General features: G+C 36.4%; 1 protein-coding gene across 5 annotated transcripts in view; it reads left to right on the top strand.

The window, feature by feature from the left end:
* Positions 1-18,826, top strand: part of GPAM (glycerol-3-phosphate acyltransferase, mitochondrial) — a 30,971-nt gene extending 12,145 nt beyond the window's left edge. For 4 of the 5 annotated variants that reach the window (XM_080597994.1, XM_080597995.1, XM_080597996.1 and 1 more), the window contains exons 8-21: positions 533-669; positions 1,301-1,400; positions 2,120-2,332; positions 2,767-2,880; positions 4,895-4,980; positions 5,932-6,047; positions 6,940-7,010; positions 8,087-8,351; positions 8,861-9,003; positions 10,473-10,550; positions 13,505-13,645; positions 14,155-14,344; positions 14,455-14,513; positions 15,527-18,826. In XM_080597994.1, the coding sequence (XP_080454120.1) occupies positions 533-669; positions 1,301-1,400; positions 2,120-2,332; positions 2,767-2,880; positions 4,895-4,980; positions 5,932-6,047; positions 6,940-7,010; positions 8,087-8,351; positions 8,861-9,003; positions 10,473-10,550; positions 13,505-13,645; positions 14,155-14,344; positions 14,455-14,513; positions 15,527-15,643 (1,830 nt within the window). In that variant the 3' untranslated portion in view covers positions 15,644-18,826. The remainder of the gene's footprint in view (positions 1-532; positions 670-1,300; positions 1,401-2,119; positions 2,333-2,766; positions 2,881-4,894; positions 4,981-5,931; positions 6,048-6,939; positions 7,011-8,086; positions 8,352-8,860; positions 9,004-10,472; positions 10,551-13,504; positions 13,646-14,154; positions 14,345-14,454; positions 14,514-15,526) is intronic. The other variant, XM_080597998.1, reaches the window with a different exon arrangement.
* The last annotated feature ends 362 nt before the right edge of the window (positions 18,827-19,188 follow it).

Here is a 19,188-nt window from a genome sequence, read left to right as displayed (position 1 = left end):
TTGATTAAAATAACTCCTAAATTCAGCCATCTCGTTTACACTCAAATGACTCGATTATTTTTGCAGAGTTTACTTTATAAAGATGCATTAGATAAATTAAAGAAAAAAATGATTCCTGTTATTTTCTGTTATCTTTTGATTACAGTGTTGGGAACCTCGCTATTCATAGATTCTTGTTGATGTCTTATAGAAAGAAATAGCAACACTTTGGTGACTCTGATTTGGTCACATCCCTTGAAACTTTTTGATTGTTTTCTCAGTACTGTGAGTCTGAAGAATATCAATCATTCTGTCTGGTAATGCATACAACTAAAAACTGCAGTCCTTGGAAAATTAAAAAGTAGAGTTCATTGAAATGTTCTCGTCACAGCTGAATGAAAACCAGAAGTAAACGAAATGAATGTTGGCATCATCAGTTCTGATAATATGCTAGCAATCTTGATGACAGATTTTAGAAAAGGAGTAATGTTCCATGGTTCTTATCAGTTGTCTTTTTTTTTTTTTTCTTCTTCTTCTTCTCTCCTCTCCATAGATGAATTTGCCCCTTATTTTCTTGCCTGTTCATAAATCTCACATTGACTACCTGCTCCTTACATTCATACTTTTCTGCCATAACATCAAAGCACCCTATATTGCTGCAGGGAACAATCTCAACATCCCGATCTTCAGGTAATGATAATAAACTATGTGGAATCTCATTATTTGAGAAAGGCTGAAGTGGGGGAATGATCAGTTGACCAGTTGTGCACTATATCCTACGTCCACTTGTAAGGGCATCAGTGTTACTGGGCAATTCTGTAGAATTTTTTGGTTCCTATTGCATGCTTGGAGAAAGACCATAACAAAATCCTTTTGAGAAATTAAGTGGGATAAAGAATAATATTAATTTCTTCTAGGAGTCTCAAAGTGGGTAGGTGAGTAAAGAAAGATTAGTATGTGAAAACCATATGTGAATAGGCAGCTATTCTTTATGAAGTTACATGAGATGACTATTGGGCAGTAACAGTACTGAGTGAATAGAACTTTGTGGGAAAGTACTCCAGTTTGATCTCTGTTTAAATCGTATTTCTGGTGGCTGAAGAACATCTGAAGATCTTGTAGGTATTTTTTTGCCTGTGACAAAGAACTTAGGAATACCTGATCTCTGAAGAGCCACTGGACATTGTGGGAAATAGCAGGAAAAGAAGGAGACTATCTTGACTAAGACGGTGTCCTGTTGTGTGCTGGGAATTTTATACTGGCTGTGTAGTAGTTTCGTACAATCTGAAACCAATGAGTGTATTTCTTCTTTATTGTGTAGCACATTGATCCGCAAGCTAGGAGGATTTTTCATTCGTCGAAAGTTAGATCAGAGTCCTGATGGTCGTAAGGACTTCCTCTACAGAGCTTTGCTCTATGTGGTATGTACTTCTTGTCTTTGTGTCCATAGGTAGCATTTCAGTTGGGTGGCAAGTAGAGTAATTTCCATCAGCCTTGGGATTGTTTTTACTGCTTTGAATTTGTCTTGGGGTTCATGCTAGAAAAGCAGGATACATTTTTGTATCAAGTCTTGAATGTGTGAAATAAGAGAGAATTGAATGCCTGGTACCTTTGAGAATGAGAAGATTCTCACCTTGCATAATCCTTGTTAAAGTAAGTGGAATTAATCTCTGAATTAATATTAAACTTTAATCTTGTTTCTCTGATTTCTTTTGTACTGGGGCCTGATTTTATTAACTTAATAGAAGTCTCTGTTTATGATATGTTGATGGAGTTCTTTGTGGGACTCAGTAAAATAGCTGTATTTGCATCTCAGAAGATGGGATGTACTGAGGAACCAGAAGAGACATATGCAAATCAGCTAGATCAACTGTTGCTAGAGATGTTCTTGAACAAATGGCAGTATACTGCTTGTATATTCACGCAAATTAAACTGCAGTTTGGTCTGGGTTTGTGTCAAGCAGTAATTATTGCCTTTTTTTTTTGTTCTTACAAGTATTCATGCCAACTCAACGTCTTCCATTGTTGTAAAAGGAAATGTTTGCTGCTAAGGAGCAATATGTTTCAAATGTGAATTTGCCAGTATATGAGTATATGAAGATATTTATTTTTTCTTCTTTTTCTATCTCTTTGTATTCAGCACATAGAGGAATTGTTGAGACAGCAGCAGTTTTTAGAAATATTCTTGGAAGGCACAAGGTCTCGAAGTGGAAAGACATCCAGTGCTAGAGCGGGTCTTTTATCTGTGGTGGTGGATGCTCTCTTCTCAAATGCTACTCCTGATGTCCTAATTATACCTGTGGGAATCTCCTATGATCGCATAATTGAAGGTCACTATAACAGTGAACAGCTGGTAAGAGCAATTTAACAGCTTGTTTTGCCTTGGGGATTTTCTGTTTATGTGCAGGAGGATGTGTTACACAGTTAAATGATGTGCTAGTAGTTCTCTGTCACATGCACTTGGTGTTAGTGATGAAGAATGTAGAGCCATGAATCACAGAACCTCTCTGATAGGGAGTGCCGAGGTATAGGTAACATAATTCTAAATGCAAATCCATGACATAAAAAATAATACATTAAAATGGTAATGCATGTGGAAGACAGTAGTTCTCTAGACTTACTTGAAGTTATAAGGTGTGTCAGAAGATTTGGTCGTCTTGTCTGTTGGATGCATTTTTAATTTTAAACATAACTTTTTAATTGCAAATTGGAAGAAAACAACAACAAAAAATACCCAAAACCAAAAAGAAATAACACCCAAACCCAACTACTACTCATATTTTCCAGGGCAAGCCTAAGAAGAATGAAAGCCTTTGGAGTATAGCTAGAGGAGTCTTCAGAATGCTACGGAAGAATTATGGGTGTGTCAGAGTAGATTTTGCACAACCGTTTTCCTTAAAAGTAAGTTTGGTATTTTGAAGATTTGTTTTGAAGCTTGATTTTGCTGTTTCTGTAATGGGACATTTATTTTTATTTTCTCATTGGGGGTAGTCACTATTAGCATGATCTGCAGAATTCTGTTCCAGTAGGACAAAGGTATGTAACTTCGCTGTTTCACTGAAGGCATGAATCTTCAAACACAATTGTGTTAAGTTGAAATACTTTCAAAGTTGACATAAAGGATCATGTTAATTTTGAATTAGCGTAAATACTCTCACTGTTGTTTTTTTTGTTTGTTTTAACAGCTTTTGAAGTGATCTGTGTATCGTGTAGTAATTCTTTAAGTTGTATAGACATTTGGAGTTGAAGGAAACTGGATACAGTTCTCCAGTTTAAGTAATTGAATGGTTTACACTACTGTTGAGGAACAGTATTTGTCTCATTGGATCTTTAAAGTTGTTAAGCAAGTTAGTAGTTATAAAGGCACCATGGATATATCATCAAATATACATATTCCATAGTTCATTATTAGTTTTCACCTGTTGCCTAAATTCACAAAATACTGTTCTGTGGTTTCTTGGGGAAGGGGCTGGCTCACTACTAGCTGCTTTCACTTTCTTTTCCTTATCTCTTTGCATTTTGCAATTTGCTAGTATTATACTTAATCTATCTGCATTTCACTAATCTGTCTTCTGCTACAGTATACCTTTTTTTTTTTTAGTGTGACTTTAATAAGATTAACTGCTGTAACAACAACCTACTAGAACATTATTCAAATTAATTAGGCATTCTTCTTTCTGCCCTACTTCTCTCAGAAAAGCAGTAGGTTGGAGAGCTTTGGAGGGTTCAATTACCACAGCATGAAATTATTGTGACTGTCTGCACTGCATTATAATTAGTGTAGTAGGGAAAGATATTAATTCACTTCCAAAGAAGAAGGCTTGGGTCACTTCCAGGCTATTCTTGGTAGTAAGCTAATGATTGCTCTTGGATCAGTATAGGGAAAAGAATGTTATCTGCCCTCTTAATCTAGTGAAATACTGATCACTCTATACCTTCTTAGCATCCTCTGCCAGGTCTCATTTGTACGTGCATTCTTTCTTGTACTCCAGAAATAGAATAAGCGTGACATAAATTGTTTAAGTATGCCTTAACCAAGATTTGCAAAAATGTAACTGTATCAATTTAAGTTGATGCAGTTATATCACTGCACATTTTTCTAAGGTGAGTTTTTTGGGGTTAATTTTGAGCTTTTGAAGTTCTGTGAATATACAGAATTCGAAGCAGAAGAGGGAGAGCTGGCTGTGAAAGCCTTTTAAACAGCTTTCCTGGGAGAGAACTTTTTCTGACCAGCAGGCTAAGTGGCTCTGTAGTTTCCCACATTAGTCTTCGTAGGAACTGAAAGAACACAGTGTCCTGAAAACAGAGTAATGTAAATGCTAACCTGTAAGGAGAGTCTTCTGAGAAAATTGGGATTCAAGAATTCCAAGTATGTGGTTTGATGCCTGCTTTCTGGGCGCTTCAGTTTTGTGATGTCTTACAGCTAAAGCTTCTATAGGGGTGTTTACCTATGGAGATGCTTCCTGTCCTGGTGTTTGAGGAAAGCAGCAACAAGCAATAATTATAATCTCTTTGTGGGTTCTGAATAAGTACTAGACTTCGCTCTCATTCATGCTAATGAAGGCAGTTCTCATTAATTTAATCATGGAGAAGCTAGTCTCAAAGGACTTCTTCCCAGCAAGATGCTGACAGGGATTATGTGTTGTTTTTTTGTGGCAGTGTTTTTCACCAAGTATGGATTCCTTGCGGTGGAAAGTTTTCCTTTTCATAAAATAGAATTAAAAGAGAATAAAGTGTTGCAAACTTGTCACTTCTGTAACTTTATTAGTACTCTTTTAATGTAAGCTATTTTTAATCACTGTTGCATTTTTGAATAATTGCCTTTTTCATATAAATAGTGTTATCAGTTGAATGCAGAAGTAATGTGGGAAAAGTACAAAAAAAAAACAACAAAAATCAATCCTTTTCTTAATAGGAATACGTCAACAGCCAAAGTCAAAAACCTGTGCCTGCTCCTCTTTCTCTGGAACAAGCTTTGTTACCAGCTATACTTCCATCAAGGTAGAGTTTTTTTTTGTTGTTGGGGAGAGGGATGACAGGTTGATTTTTTTTTTTTTCAATTTTCCTTTGGCTTTTAGTATTCTGCGTTACATTTCAAGATATGCTTGAACTCCCCAATGATTATACGATTATAACTGTGCAATTTATTCCAAGAGTTGCATTCTTTCTGGGGATTTTTTTTTTCAAATAAGCTTGAGGAGGCTTTTTAAAAAAAAATTAATTATAGTGACCTCTGTTGGTTTAATTTTAAATTTTGCAGAATAATTTAGTCAGCGAAGAAAAATAACACTCTTAATGAAAAAGGAAGAATATGTTTTTAAAACCCACAAACATCTCAGGTGGATTTTGGTAGAATTCCAAACGACATAGTGAGAACTTGTGAGTGAGTACCCCTTGTTCAAGGATATGACTCACTCAGAAATGAAAAACTTCACCATAGGGCTAGACTTGCATTTGTTACAAAGACTTAGATTTTAGTTGAAGTTTCGCTCGACTTTTACAAACTTGTGTGGTCCTAGTAAAGACAAAGTCATTTATCTTTGGAAAGTTTGGGGTCCATACAAAAGACCATTTCTAGCTTGTGGAGTGGCTGAGCTGAAAACTGCCTTCTAGGCAGATTTGTTTAATCTACTTCTGTCCGTATTCATTGAAAAGAGCTGTGGGGTGCAAGTGATGTAATAGCAAAGTCATGAATAGCCATAGGACAAGGCAAATGTTCTGTTTGCCCTTTTTCAATTGGTGTTCTTATCTTGGATTGTTCTTTAGTGTGAAGAAAGTGTCTGGAAAAGTTGTTAGACATTCAACTTCTTGTGGATCTTGTTATGCATTACATTTTGTGCCCTTACCAGAATTCATAGTGTATTTTTGCACTGTAGTTCAGTTAGTGTATCTAAAAAATAAAAATCAATGTAAATCTAAATGTCATAATACAATTTTTTATTCTGTATGTAGACCTAATGATACTGTGGATGAAGGTAGAGAGGCTTCATTGCCTAACACCAGGGATATAACCAGTGAGCCCTACAGAAGAGAGCTGATAGCTAACTTGGCTGAGCACATTTTATTCAGTAAGTGTTTCAGTGTCACTGTCAGCTTCTTATTTTGTCTTGCTTGTTGCATGAACTAACTTGCTGTTTGGTAGTGTCATACTTCCAAATTCTCTCCATTCCAGGTGATCATTTCTTGACTTCACATGCTTTCTTGACAGTTTTCCCTCCTTTGCCATCGTCTGTCCCTCTGGAACATTTAATAGACTTTCTGTTTGTACAGACCTTCTGTTTATATTGGTAACTTGTGTATTTTTTTTACTAGTATACTGAACTTGATGTAATTTGAAGTGTTTGTGTTGATATTAGTGTATCAATATGACATCATGACTTCTCATTGCACCATGTAAGAAGTTACTGCAGTGTCTTGTAGGCATTATTTATGTTACTGTTCTCATGAAATCATCTAGCTACACGGACCACTGGCTTACAGGCTATGTGGTGTGCATTTCAGTTAGCAGATCTGTGATTTCAGATTTAAGAGATGCATACGAAACAGCACTTCTAGCTTAGTAAATTTCTGAGTTTTACTCGGGCTTCTGAGTTCAAGTTTCTGTAGTTTGATTACTTTAATATTTTCCATACCTGCAGGTCTCCAGAATTGTCCATGGTCTTTACGGTACTTCTGTAGGGTGAATATGATGATCATCATGTATTGCTAGAAGGAGCTGAAGCGCTAAGGGCTGAGATACAGTAGTGTCAGGGCATGCTTGAAATTCTGTAGTTCATACCCTTTGATTGTTACTGTATAGACATAATACACTTTGTATTTCATTCAGAATGTACAGTTCTCTGCCAGTATCACTACTTTTTTTTTTTTTAAAGTAGTGGCTAGTGTTTCATTTGTAACGATGTTCTAAACTTTTCTGATAGTTGAAGTGTTTCAGTTTAACTTTGTCTTGTTTACTTCTAGCTGCTAACAAGTCCTGTGCAGTGATGTCCACCCACATTGTTGCCTGTTTGCTGCTGTACAGACATAGACAGGTAAGGCTTTTGCGCTGCATAAATGGACAAACAGTGCTTTAAACTTGTTAATTAGAAGCATAGTATGCATTCTACTATTGCGTGATACTGACGAGAGAAGAGAGATGCATTTGAAGTGGATTTCATGTAGTCTTGTATTTTGGTTAGCAGTGAATGCTTGGAGATAATCCATTATTGATGAGATAATAATATACATTCATATAAAAATAGATTTTTAAATTCAAAATTTAGTTATGCCTTTTTAAAAGAGTAAATGTTTTTTTGTCCATTGTGTTAAAATCACACTCTAGATCTCTGATGTTGAAACACATTTACCACTGAATATGCTAGTGCCTCTTCAGTTAATTTTCAAATGAGTTTTGCTTTTCCTTGGTACTAGAATATTGTGCCAAGTTGGCAAAATTATTTTGATGTTTAAATGAACCTTTGTGCATTGGGCTTGGACTTTTTTTTCTCCTACAAGTGTGTTTGGCATTTTGTCTGTAATTCCTTTTCCTTCCAATTTGAAGCTTTTATTGCACATAAATTGCAAACACATTGAAAAGTATTGGTCAGGTGTGTAATCTTCCCAGTCAAAGGCAGTATCACTATTCCCATCAGTTCGCTGTTTCCAATTTCCTAAAATAATGGGATGAAAGAAGCATTTTATTATGTGATCTGAAGCTATCTTGCCAAAAAACAAGGAAAGCAGGCTCTTCCCCGTATCTCCAACCACTTGTGAGTTCTGTTAATTACACTGTGGCCAGATAACCAATCATTCATTTTATAGTGGAGGCAATGGAAATATGAGATCTCTAACATATCTTCTTACAGAATGACTTAGGTTTCTATGGGTTGTGAAATAAACTAAGATTCAACCAAAAATCTTGCATTCTCGAATAGGTGCTTGGCTTTAATTGTATGTAATTCAAAACCCACGGTCTATTTCAGTGAAAAACAAGGCTTTCTAATATGACTGTTGGGCTTTGGATTATTGAAAATCAAAGTCTCTTATGTATTTGCTATGTACATGTAATGTACAGATAAACTTTTGTGCAGAAAATTATTTTACTTTTTGATTCTGTTTTTATTTCTAGGGAACTGATCTTTCCAGGTTGGTAGAAGATTTCTTCTCCATGAAGGAAGAGGTCTTAGCCCGTGACTTTGACTTGGGTTTTTCAGGGAACTCAGATGATGTTGTCATGCATGCCATCCATTTGTTGGGGAACTGTGTAAATATCACAAACACTAGTCGAAACAATGAGTTCTTCATCACTCCCAGCACAACGATACCTGCTGTCTTTGAACTCAACTTCTACAGCAATGGAGTTCTTCATGTATTCATTAAAGAGGCAATTATTGGTACGTGCTGGGGTTTACCATGGAAAGACATTCCTGTGACCCATGAAGTCAAAAAGTGTCTGCACTCAACCCCAAACCCAGTTTTCTATGTAATTTACTACTACTATATATTTCTCACCTTCCTGTTTAAGCCCTTGCTTACCCTAACAAAATTGATGTTGAAGTAAGTTTGGTTTTGTTTTTTTTGGAGTGTTTCCACTCAACTTTTCCACCAGCCTTTATCTTTCTTGGAAGTATTAATGTATTGCTCACTGCCATAGGCAAGGTACTGTAGGATTTTTGAGCCAATATGGCAGAACCTGTGCTTTGTTTAGCAATATTTTAATGAGAATTTGTTTCAACCTGAGATACATTGGAAACAAAAGAACAGTGGTGATTCCATCTTTATTTTTCAGCTGCATGCTTGATGTTTGACTGTTTATAGGCCTAGAAATAGACAAAACAGATGTTTAAGTTTCTTTTGCTGTAAAGCTCTGGAAAAACTCTGGTTATGTTTATTTCTGCTCTAGCCTGCAGTCTTCGTGCAGTTCAGAGTAAGAGGTACAGAAATGGTACCAATGGTGCTTCCCCCAGTTTGATTAGTCAAGAACACCTTGTCCGAAAAGCTGCCAGCTTGTGTTACTTGCTCTCTAATGAATTTACTATATCTTTGGTAAGTGATTGTATTAATTGTTCACTTTTCTTTTTCTTTTTTTTTTTGTCTTTGCTACTTAAAAGAGAGTTAATGAGAGTTAATTCTTTCTTTAAGTGTCTTGATTCTGATATGCTCACTGCAAGTGCAGTCTGATGATAAAGGGCAGCAGGAAGTTGAACATCATTTGAAAAAAAAATAGTGTTGTTACCATTTGTTTCAAGGAAATGTCTGAACATTTGAGTGAGTATAGTTGCATCAGAACAATTCAACCAAACACTGTCTGGTTTCGGATAACGTGTGAAACTTGCCACATTGTTGTCGCTATATAGTTTTCTCAGCAAGGTATGACAAAATCAGTCAGTCAGGTTTAGGGGATCCATACTGAGTGTACGCCAGCTGCATGTGCAAGCGCTAAGTGTGTGATACTGGGGTGAGCCTGAAGCTTTTCTACTCTGCTGCCATCAGGCTTTTCCTGAGAAAGAAAGGTTGATCTCTCTGTCAGCTTCCCACAGCTGAATGTTGGACCTCTTCATCTTTTGTCTTGCTTATGTCATTAGACCATTACAACTATTATCTGCACTCCCCAAAAGCTATTTAAATATTTTGATTTAAACAAATATAATATTTGAGAGTACCAAACTCATATGAGTTTGCATGCATGATTGAAACTACAGTGGAAACGAAGACTCTAGATTCAAAATATAATCCTAATTTACTTAGTTGTGCAAGAGTTGCACAGTTCCATACCTAATAGTTAGTGTAAATTTTAAATATGGCCTGACTTTGGTTTTTGTTTTGTTGCAAAACATTGAAGAGAACTCATGTTATCTCAGTATTGAAAGATAATCTGTATACCTACAATTTTCAGTGCTAGATTTTTTTTTTAATATGTACAAGTTACTTAGAATTCTAGAGATTCTTGAATTCTTTCTTAAATTTGTAGACCTTTTTTTCCCGACTCTCACCTTTTTAAGTGAAACATAAACCAAATTTAGTATTTTTGTCCGGGCAGTAATGTAGTTCATATGGTAAAGTTGTTCAGTAATCTCATCTTTCTACCTTCAGAGTTAATAACTGATTTTTTAACCTAAAAAATGTTTCCTACATGGTTATAATCAGTGCAAAAGAGGTGTCTTTTTTTTTTTTTTTTAAATTCAGTTTCAAGACATACAAGGCAATTTCTTAAAAGTGGAATTTTCTTTAAATTCCAAAGAAATCACTGCTGTAAGTCTGAATGATTTTACTTTTATGATGATTTTTTTTCCAGAAAAAATAATCAGAAAAAATTGTATGTCTGTCTGCCAGGATAGACGAGAGCGGTACATTCGGATTATGGTGATAAAAGATTAATAACTTGTTTAAAAGGAATAATAATGCTGTATCTAAAAAATTCAAACAGAGCAGGGAACTGGTGTGTGTCTGTAATGGGTATAACGGATACAATTTTTTATTTTATGTTATTTAGTGCATTTTATTTTGTTTTGCAGCCTTGTCAGGTGATATATCAAGTCTGCCATGAATCAGTGGAACGGCTAATACAATATGGTATTCTTCTGGTTGCCGAGGTAAGATGACAGAGATAGTAAATGTGCTGTTTCTTGCACGTGACTTCAGCCGTGGGTAGTTTATGCTTGATAGTTGTTAGTCTTGTTCTAAATATATGTTATTACAGAAGGCTTGTAACAAATGAACAAGTCTAGGCCTGATGCTGCTTGATTCTTATGTTTATAAGCATCAGACATTTGGGGATGGTCATAGTGAGCCTACAAATAACTGTGTAATGTCACTGTCCCATTCCATTCCATCTACTAAAGATGACATATTTTATGCTGCCTTGTGAAATTGGAATTTATTTTATTTTTGGAGCCCTTCAGAATTGTAGTATAGCTACACAGATGTTTAATTTCTACTTGTAAAAGAACAGATCTTTTGGCACTCCCGGACTCCTCTGCATTGATCTAGGAATTCCTGTAAACCTTCTCTGCTCACACGGTGTGAAGTTTTGGAGTTGCTGTGTGGTACAATCTGTCACCAGAGACATATGTTGTTCAGGAATGTGGGGATGAGGCAGCGGCTGACTCAGCATGCTCTTGCTTCCCAGACATTTTTTGTGCACAGTAACCAAACCATGGAGCCCAGGGGGAAGTGACAAAAAGTAAAATAGCATGTAGAAGAGATATTTGGCTGCTTTTTTTCGCAGCTCTTTACTTTCAAAAGTGGTTAGAGCTACTTCTGGTGTGCTTGCTCATGGCTGTTACTCCTCTCCAGTCTTACGGCAGACCTTTTGATACATTTTTAATACATGTAATTGTAGGTAATATTTACTCAATACTCCTGGATATTAAACCTTCTCCTCCTTTGGAGTTAAAACTGCACGCTTTTTATCTTAATTACTGACATGTTATCATGCATTAAAATGTAATCATTATTAAATAAATCCAAAACTGAATGCTACTCATTGGATTAGGAAGATTCTTGTATGTTCCATGCCTGGGGACAGATGAGCAAGATAGGTGTGGACAGTAGCGGATAGACACCTCTGTCTACTCAAGCATGCAACCTGTGCTGACGGTTCTTCTATAAATTTTGGTTGCTGAGGCTGGTATTCGGCTCTTTAAAGCTGAGATGTACATAACTGTTCAGCAGTGTGTAAATACTCAGTTGTGTTATCTGACATACCAGACCAATGCAACATTTGAATGCTTAAAAAATAGATACTCCGTCAGTAAACTTCTTAAACTTAGTGAAACTCTATGCCTGCTTATTCTTTTAAAACATTAAGAATTTACATAATCAGTGCAAACACTAGCTTGGAAATGTTTGTGGGTTTTTAAAACCTGTTCTCTAAAAGGGGTAGCTATTTTCTGCACCTTCTGATGTTTTTGCTTTCCTGCTGAATTTAACACATTGGGAAATTCCCTAATAAATTGATTGATACATGCTTTTAAAAATTTCTTAATTCTTTTCCTGTGACTCTACTGTCTGCTTCTACAAATAAGAAACAATCCCAACACATAGTAATCTCTGTAGTATTTTTTAAAACTTATTTTCTGGCCTTTGCTTCATTCTGAATATAACATCTGATCATACTGTGAGATGAGAAGGATGTTATACTTTATTTACTACAGAAGCCTTTCTCTTTGTCATGAATATTATGACAGTAATCATAATGACATGTCTGTTATCCACTTGTTTTTAATCTTGCATGATTTATATTTCTAAGTGGAATATGGGGGACTTTCCAGAGTGACTTAGTGTTGGTGACCTTTGAGAATCTCTGTTCTGCTTCGAGCAAAACAAATAATCATAAATGATTGACACGAAGGTTTCCCTTATTCTTCTGGGTGTGTATTTGCTACCTCTGAAACTCATTTCTGAAGGTGCATTGTTGAAATTGACTGTTGCATCAGTTAGTTGGAGTATTTCTGTTGCACCTGAATTACTGTGCACCTGAACTTGTGACATACTTGCATTATTGCACAACAGGACTAAACCACTCTTTGAGTAGTTCGAGTATGTATGTACTTTTCAATTATGCTTATTGCCTTGGTAGATTACCTCATATTTTATTTGCAGCAGCACTTTACAACTTTACAGAGCACTGTAATTTCAGTAAAACCTTTAATTAATAATTGTTTCCTAAATAGATGAAAAACAAACTATGGATACTGTGAGAAAAAAAGAGTTCAAGGTGAAAAAATCTACCAGTTGTATTCTTGCCATCGTGCACTCATTTCAGAAGCCTTGAAATGTGTTTTTACCTAAGACGCTTACTTGTGTCTTAGGTAACTATGAGTGTAAATCCATGCCCTGATATGAAGACAGATTACTGGTGGAGTATTTGTAGGCTAAACCTGGGTGGTGCCTGTCAGGGTGATTAGCAGAAAAGAATTGCTGCGACACAACAGGTAGAGGGGACTAAGCGTCTTGGCATAACTGAGATTTAAACAATTTGGGTCCTTTGCAATTAAAACTAGCTCATTATATTCCAACCGATGTCTCACGTGGGGACAAATACACGAACAGCATCATTAGAGGCAGTAAGTTATCACTTAAAAATAGGAACTTCTGGCATTCTGCTTTAACTGAGATTTCAGCTCTTGTAAACTGCGTTTTATTGTATTACTAATATGTCCTTAAAGTAACAGTAGTACAATGGTTAACAACATCCACATCCAGATTGCGTCTCAGCTCTCTATCCTAATGCAACTGAAAACACTTTCTTGGTAATTGCTGTTGCCTGGCTGCTGGTGGGAAGGTTCAGCAACATCACAGCAGAGATTTTCACTTTTATGTGACAGGCAGGCTACAGAAGGGCAGTCTTCCTCACCAAATTTCTTTTCTGTCTGCATATCTCAACCCTGTCTGTAAGGGTCTCCCCTGTTTTCGTTAAATACTGCTTAATGAATGGACTGATTTAGTTGGATGAGATTATAAAATAAGCCTGTCGGTTGCTTAGATTTCATTCCATTTATTTATTTATGTTACCTATTTAACCACCTTGTCTTTCAAATTTAAGCAGGATGATCAGGAGGATGTTAGTCCCAGTCTTACAGAGCAGCAGTGGGATAAAAAACTCCCTGAACCATTAACTTGGAGAAGTGATGAGGAAGATGAAGACAGTGATTTTGGAGAAGAGCAGAGAGATTGCTACCTGAAGGTAATGTGAAGCTAAGGTACTAAGGCTAGTAACCTTGAAGCCTGTTACCAGAGACAGACTACTTCTCTCATTCTGGAGGGCTAAGGATAAAACCTTTTTCTTTTTGCTGGTTCCAGTATTAGCCTGTCATATTTTGCTACAGTTGGTAAAAAACCTGTTTCTCTTTCGCATAGAGAAAACAGCTGAAGAAATATCAAATAATCCTATAGGGAGGTGGAAAGGCAATGGTGGTGTCATGAAACAAAAAGGCCTAAGCATCTTAGTGGCTAAATGTTTTATTCTTCATAGATTGATCGTGTTGATTTTTAGACTGATACCAGTTTTCTCACAGAGCCGATACAAACAAACTGGTAAACTACTTTTTTGATATGCTTTCATAATGTACTGTCTTGTGCCCCTGTACTCTTAATGGTTATTTGGGATGACGTTTTGCCATGTACTGCAGTGCGGGTTTTTTTTTGCCATTTCTGCTGGTCTCTGTCTTTTAAGCTCTTGTTGCTCTTTCTTAGGTGAGTCAGTCTCAAGAGCACCAGCAGTACATCACTTTTCTGCAGAGGTTACTGGGACCTTTACTGGAGGCATATAGCTCTGCTGTCATCTTTGTGCACAATTTTAGGGGTCCTGTTTCAGAGTCTGAATACATTCAAAAGTTACACAGGCACTTAATAAGCAGGACAGAGAAGAATGTTGCTGTGTATGGTAAGTCAAACAGTTTCTCTCTGGAACTGTACTTGATTCTGTTTGTCCTGGCAACAGGATAGCCCAAGTTCAATTGCAGTTTGTTTATTTCTGTGTTTTCTTTCTTGCAGCCGAGAGCGCTACCTACAGTCATGTGAAAAATGCAGTGAAAGTCTTTAAGGAAATTGGGGTAAGTGTTCTGTGATCAAAGCCGAAGACTGTTAAGTTTCATTTTAACAAGGAGCACAATTTTGAAAACTTGTGAAATCTGCGCAATGTCAGTTTAAAATCTGTGAGTGTATCTGTGCAAATGTGTTATGGCTTTTGAACATTTTGCTTTCTTTTAAGCTCAGGGCCGAAGGAAAGGAACACAGGGTGCAGAACAGGCCACTTCCTGCACCTGTGAAAACTTGTCCAGATGCTATCTAGGGGACCAGGTGTTCTATTCCTAGCTAATAAAGTTCTTTGCTCTGCCCTGTGTCCTTGGTGCACATCACTAACAATGTTGGAAGGCAGAGAGCATGCTCTGTGCTTAGTGACAGCTATATCAAAGTTTGAAGGACTACTTAAATCTTTAAGTATTAGTTATTGAATTTTGTCTTAGTGCTGATTGATGTTCCAGGAGCATCATCTTACTGGACCTCCAGTGTCCATCATGAGGATACAGATGTTCTTTATTTTTGAAGAAAAGGGTCAGTTTTGCACTGTACCCCTCACGCTTCAAATTTTAGATTTTCTATCTTGAATTTAAAATAAAAAAAATCTTTCATCAAAGTGGCATAGCTTCCTGAATACCAGATGGGATTTAGCATTGTAATTTTAAAAGCACCAGCATTTAGGCAAAATATTGCCGGGGGAGGGTTTTGTAGTCTTTGTTCTTGAGTTCGGATGTATTAAATAAGCTAACAATAGTTATCTTGGAGTAAAGCCTATGGTAAAGGCATTCATCATTTTAATTCTAGTCTATTCTGCTGTTGGAAAAGTGGAACTAGATAGCATCTGCTTAGAGCATAGCATCTGAATTCTTGTTTTCAAAGTGCATGCATATTCAATTCAGATGCATTTTGAGTGCCTGTTTGGTTCCTCAATTTTGTTAGGAGTTGGCTGTTTATCATACATTGTGCTTATTTCATAGTTTCTTTTCTTAAAAACGGTGATTACTTGAATATGGTGATAATTACATATATCCATGCTGTGTTTCAGGTTTTCAGTCAAACAAAACAAAGGAGAGACACTATTTTGGAACTTAGCACTACGTTCCTACCTCAGCGCAACAGGCAAAAACTACTGGAATTCATCATGAGCTTCATGGTACTATAGAACACATACAGCACCTTTGTCCAGGGACATGAAGACAGGTTTTGAGACTGTGTCAGAGCCTGACAACATTTGCTAATCCTTCAAACTTTAAGGTGCCACTGTCTGGGTAAGGCCTTCTCTGACTTGAACTACTGGAAGACAAGTGCCTTATTATGTATGCATTTATTGGTTTCTTACAGTCCCAATCCTGTTATGATACTCGAATGACACTTCGGATACGAGTTAAATATGTTGCAAAAAATAAAATAAGCAATTAGGTTTAAAATGGAGAGTGAAGTTTTATCAGTGTTATGTTTTAAATAAATGTACTTTTAAAGACTGTAACAGATGCACAAATACAAATATTTGTGATCTATAGCTAACCCTGAGATCTTGAGTTTAGTGGCAACACAGCTTATGGCATAAACAACTAACTTCCATTCCGATCCAGTTTTATTGTTTTAAATAAATGGTTTCTAAAATTTTGCTTAGGCAGGTTATATACTTCATGGATAAAGCCATAGATTTGCATAACCGCTAACATAAATGCCAAAATTCTAATGAGAGTAACAGTTAAAAACATCTGAGAAAAACGATCATGTAGCAGATGATTGTGAGAAGTGTTGTCAGCAGGCACAGCTTGCACTATTAGATCTGAATAGTGCAGTGGTAAATTGCACTAATCACTGCTGTCATGAAGAATGTGAGAGTAGCTTTTTTGTTTTTATTGTGGCATCTGTCCTTCAGCTAATTGAAAGTCAGGAGACAGTTGCCGAAGTGTGAATATCTTGTAAAATCTTAGTTTACTATTTAATTGAGAAAAGCTATTAAGATTTTTTTTTTTTAATTAATAGGGTGTCAGATTTTTTTTTTAAGTGGAGTAAAAGCTTGATTTGGTGAAATAATTTTTAATTTTGACCCTAAAATTTCAGCAATAACTTTCGCAATTATTAGGAAAACAGTGGTTCCTATTGTATTCTGTTGCTGAACAGATTTAAATTAGCACAAAGGAGTAGCCTCTAGAAACATAGAATGTCATAAACAATGTCCTTCGGGCTCTAATTTAACTGGCTTATAAGAAAAAAAACAAAAAACAACAAATGATGAATAATTCTGTCCAATGAAACAGGACTCTAGTCTTGCAGTGTCATTGTTTTGCACAGAGGACTTGCACTGTAGATTTCATCTTCTCTTATGTGAGAGGAGGTTAGATTGCAAGCTGTGGTCCTGTGTTTTTAGTACAGCTGATCTAGTTGAAGCAATAACTTGGTGGTACATGAAGCTGGTTTGCTTGTGAAATGTGTTTTCCTCATTTAGATTGCCTTTGCTGTGAGGGAAATCAACATTTCCATTACTGCAGTGTTTCACTTGATTCTCACATCATGGCCTTGTGAGCAGAAAATCCCCCCAAATTCATCGTGTGAATCTCTGTTGCTTAGCATAAATATGGACAAACATACTTGAATCCCAGCATTTGCACTGTTATGCCAGCACAAAACTGATGCACATAATTTGAGTTTGTGGCCAAGGAGCTTGCATTCGTACTGCACATTCGTCAACAAGAATATTTCTGTAAATTTTTTTATTAAATGCTATTAATATTTGGAACCTGTGGTTTATAGTTTGTTAGCATTATACAATTAGCACTGTGAGATGCATGTGTTTTGTCACTAAACCAGGTGCTCTACAACACTTAAAAGAATTTCTGAACCAAAGCTACATTAATATGGATACAAACTGACCATAGAACTGCATCTGTTTTTGTACACTTCTGCTTTTTTGGCAGGGTAGTGACTAGCACATGATTTGTTTTGTGAAGTCCTCTATCTCTTTAGGAAAGTTTCATCTCATTCTAGCTAACGTGTACTGTTGGTTAACCCAATGAACGCTCATACAACAGTTGTTGCTGATGGCTTCCATTTAATGTCAAAAAAGACTAGGTGCTTCTGAATAACAAGTCTCAGTTTACTACATTTCAGTAAATCTGAAGTGTACTAACAGTGAAGACTGTATATAAAAAGATTTTTACAAATGAAGCAATATGAAGCAAACAAAACTTGAGTCATTTTATTAAGATTGTTCTGCCAACAATCTGTATTAGTTACCGTAAAACCCAGGAGTACTAAGGTCACTGGAGTGTTCTGGCTAGGTGTCGCATCTAAAGATAACTTATGAATTACCTTTTAAAAAATAAAAATAAAAAAATCTGATTAATGTAAGTCAATGAGAAGGTAGGGTACTATGCATGTGAATACACATTAATGAATCCTTTTAGTATGCAGAGGGAGGGTACGCCTCTAAGACTGTGTTTTATAAGAAAAAACTGCATGTGAGAAGTCATGTACTATGAATCATCTGCCAGTGGAAGCCGTTGCTTTCTGCAGCAAGTGTGTATGTATGCAAGCATGTATATTATGACACACAACTATGCTTTTTCCTGAAAATAAAGCACAGAATAAAAATAATCAGACTGTAACAGTCAAAAACTATACCCAACACTTTTGCACTGTATTTACACCTTCAGTGTCTTCTGATTTTATTAATCTCTCATGTTTCCTTTGCTGATACAACACCAGGTTGAGTTAACCTTGGTAAAGTTAACTAGTAAAGAAGAAATTATGGACTCTGAATTACCACAAATGTATTTTAAGACTGTCCTCTTATAAAGGCTTACACAAGTCCCATCATTCTTACAAACATATTACTCAGGTGTGCAAGTCTTTTGGGCCAGGGTCTTTCATAAGAAGTGAAATGTAATGTTTTCATATGCATCCTATAGATCTTGTATTTTAGAGTGATGGAAGAATTCCATTTTCCATGCTGCCACAACTACCCAGTCCCCCGGGGATCATAATTTTGTTAACGTTTACTCTACTCACAGTGATGTATGAAGCATACCTGCCTTCTCTTTGACAGCATAGGGCTTTACTCACATATCTTCGATTAGGAAGCGAATACGCACACTTAGTTTAACAGAACTGACCGCCTGCTCCATGAAGTATTGGAATCACAAATTTAAAAGAAGGTTGAGCTGGAGGTGTTGTAAGATACTGTTGCTATTTTGTTTCTGTGCTTATGAGACTGGTACTGCTTCCTTGTGAATGTTACCGCAATTTACTTGTTACGTGTAATGGGTGTCTATTGTAGAAGCACAGAGGTGTACTGGATTCATTTTAATAAATTAAACTGTTTGCTAATATGACATTTAATAAGTTCTTCTAGTGTTTTTTTTTTTTAATAGCCTGCTAAAATAATTCATTTGATAGCTTTGTCCCTTTCCATGTAGTTCCTGAAGTTAAACCATGAAAAGCTTTCCTTACAGATGCAGGTGCACATGGAAGTTGGAGACTGAGAAGAATTTCTACTGGTGTATTGACTAGAGCAGAACCATTTAAAAAGCCAATTGAGATGACATCCTGACTCCTGAGTCAGTTCCATTTGGTCACAAAGCAAAGGTGCCATTTAGTTCCACTGTTCCCATCCTCTCAAGGATCTTGTATGTGGCCTCCATGTTTTTTAAAGGCTCTGAAAGTTCCTCTTACCGTACAGGGAGGGGTGGGCCATGC

This window comes from Anser brachyrhynchus (genome assembly GCF_964034855.1).
Source record: "Anser brachyrhynchus genome assembly, chromosome: 6".
In the NCBI taxonomy this organism is placed as follows: domain Eukaryota; kingdom Metazoa; phylum Chordata; class Aves; order Anseriformes; family Anatidae; genus Anser; species Anser brachyrhynchus.
The sequence above is the reverse complement of the archived record's forward strand: the minus strand, read 5'-3'. Positions and strand labels throughout refer to the sequence as shown.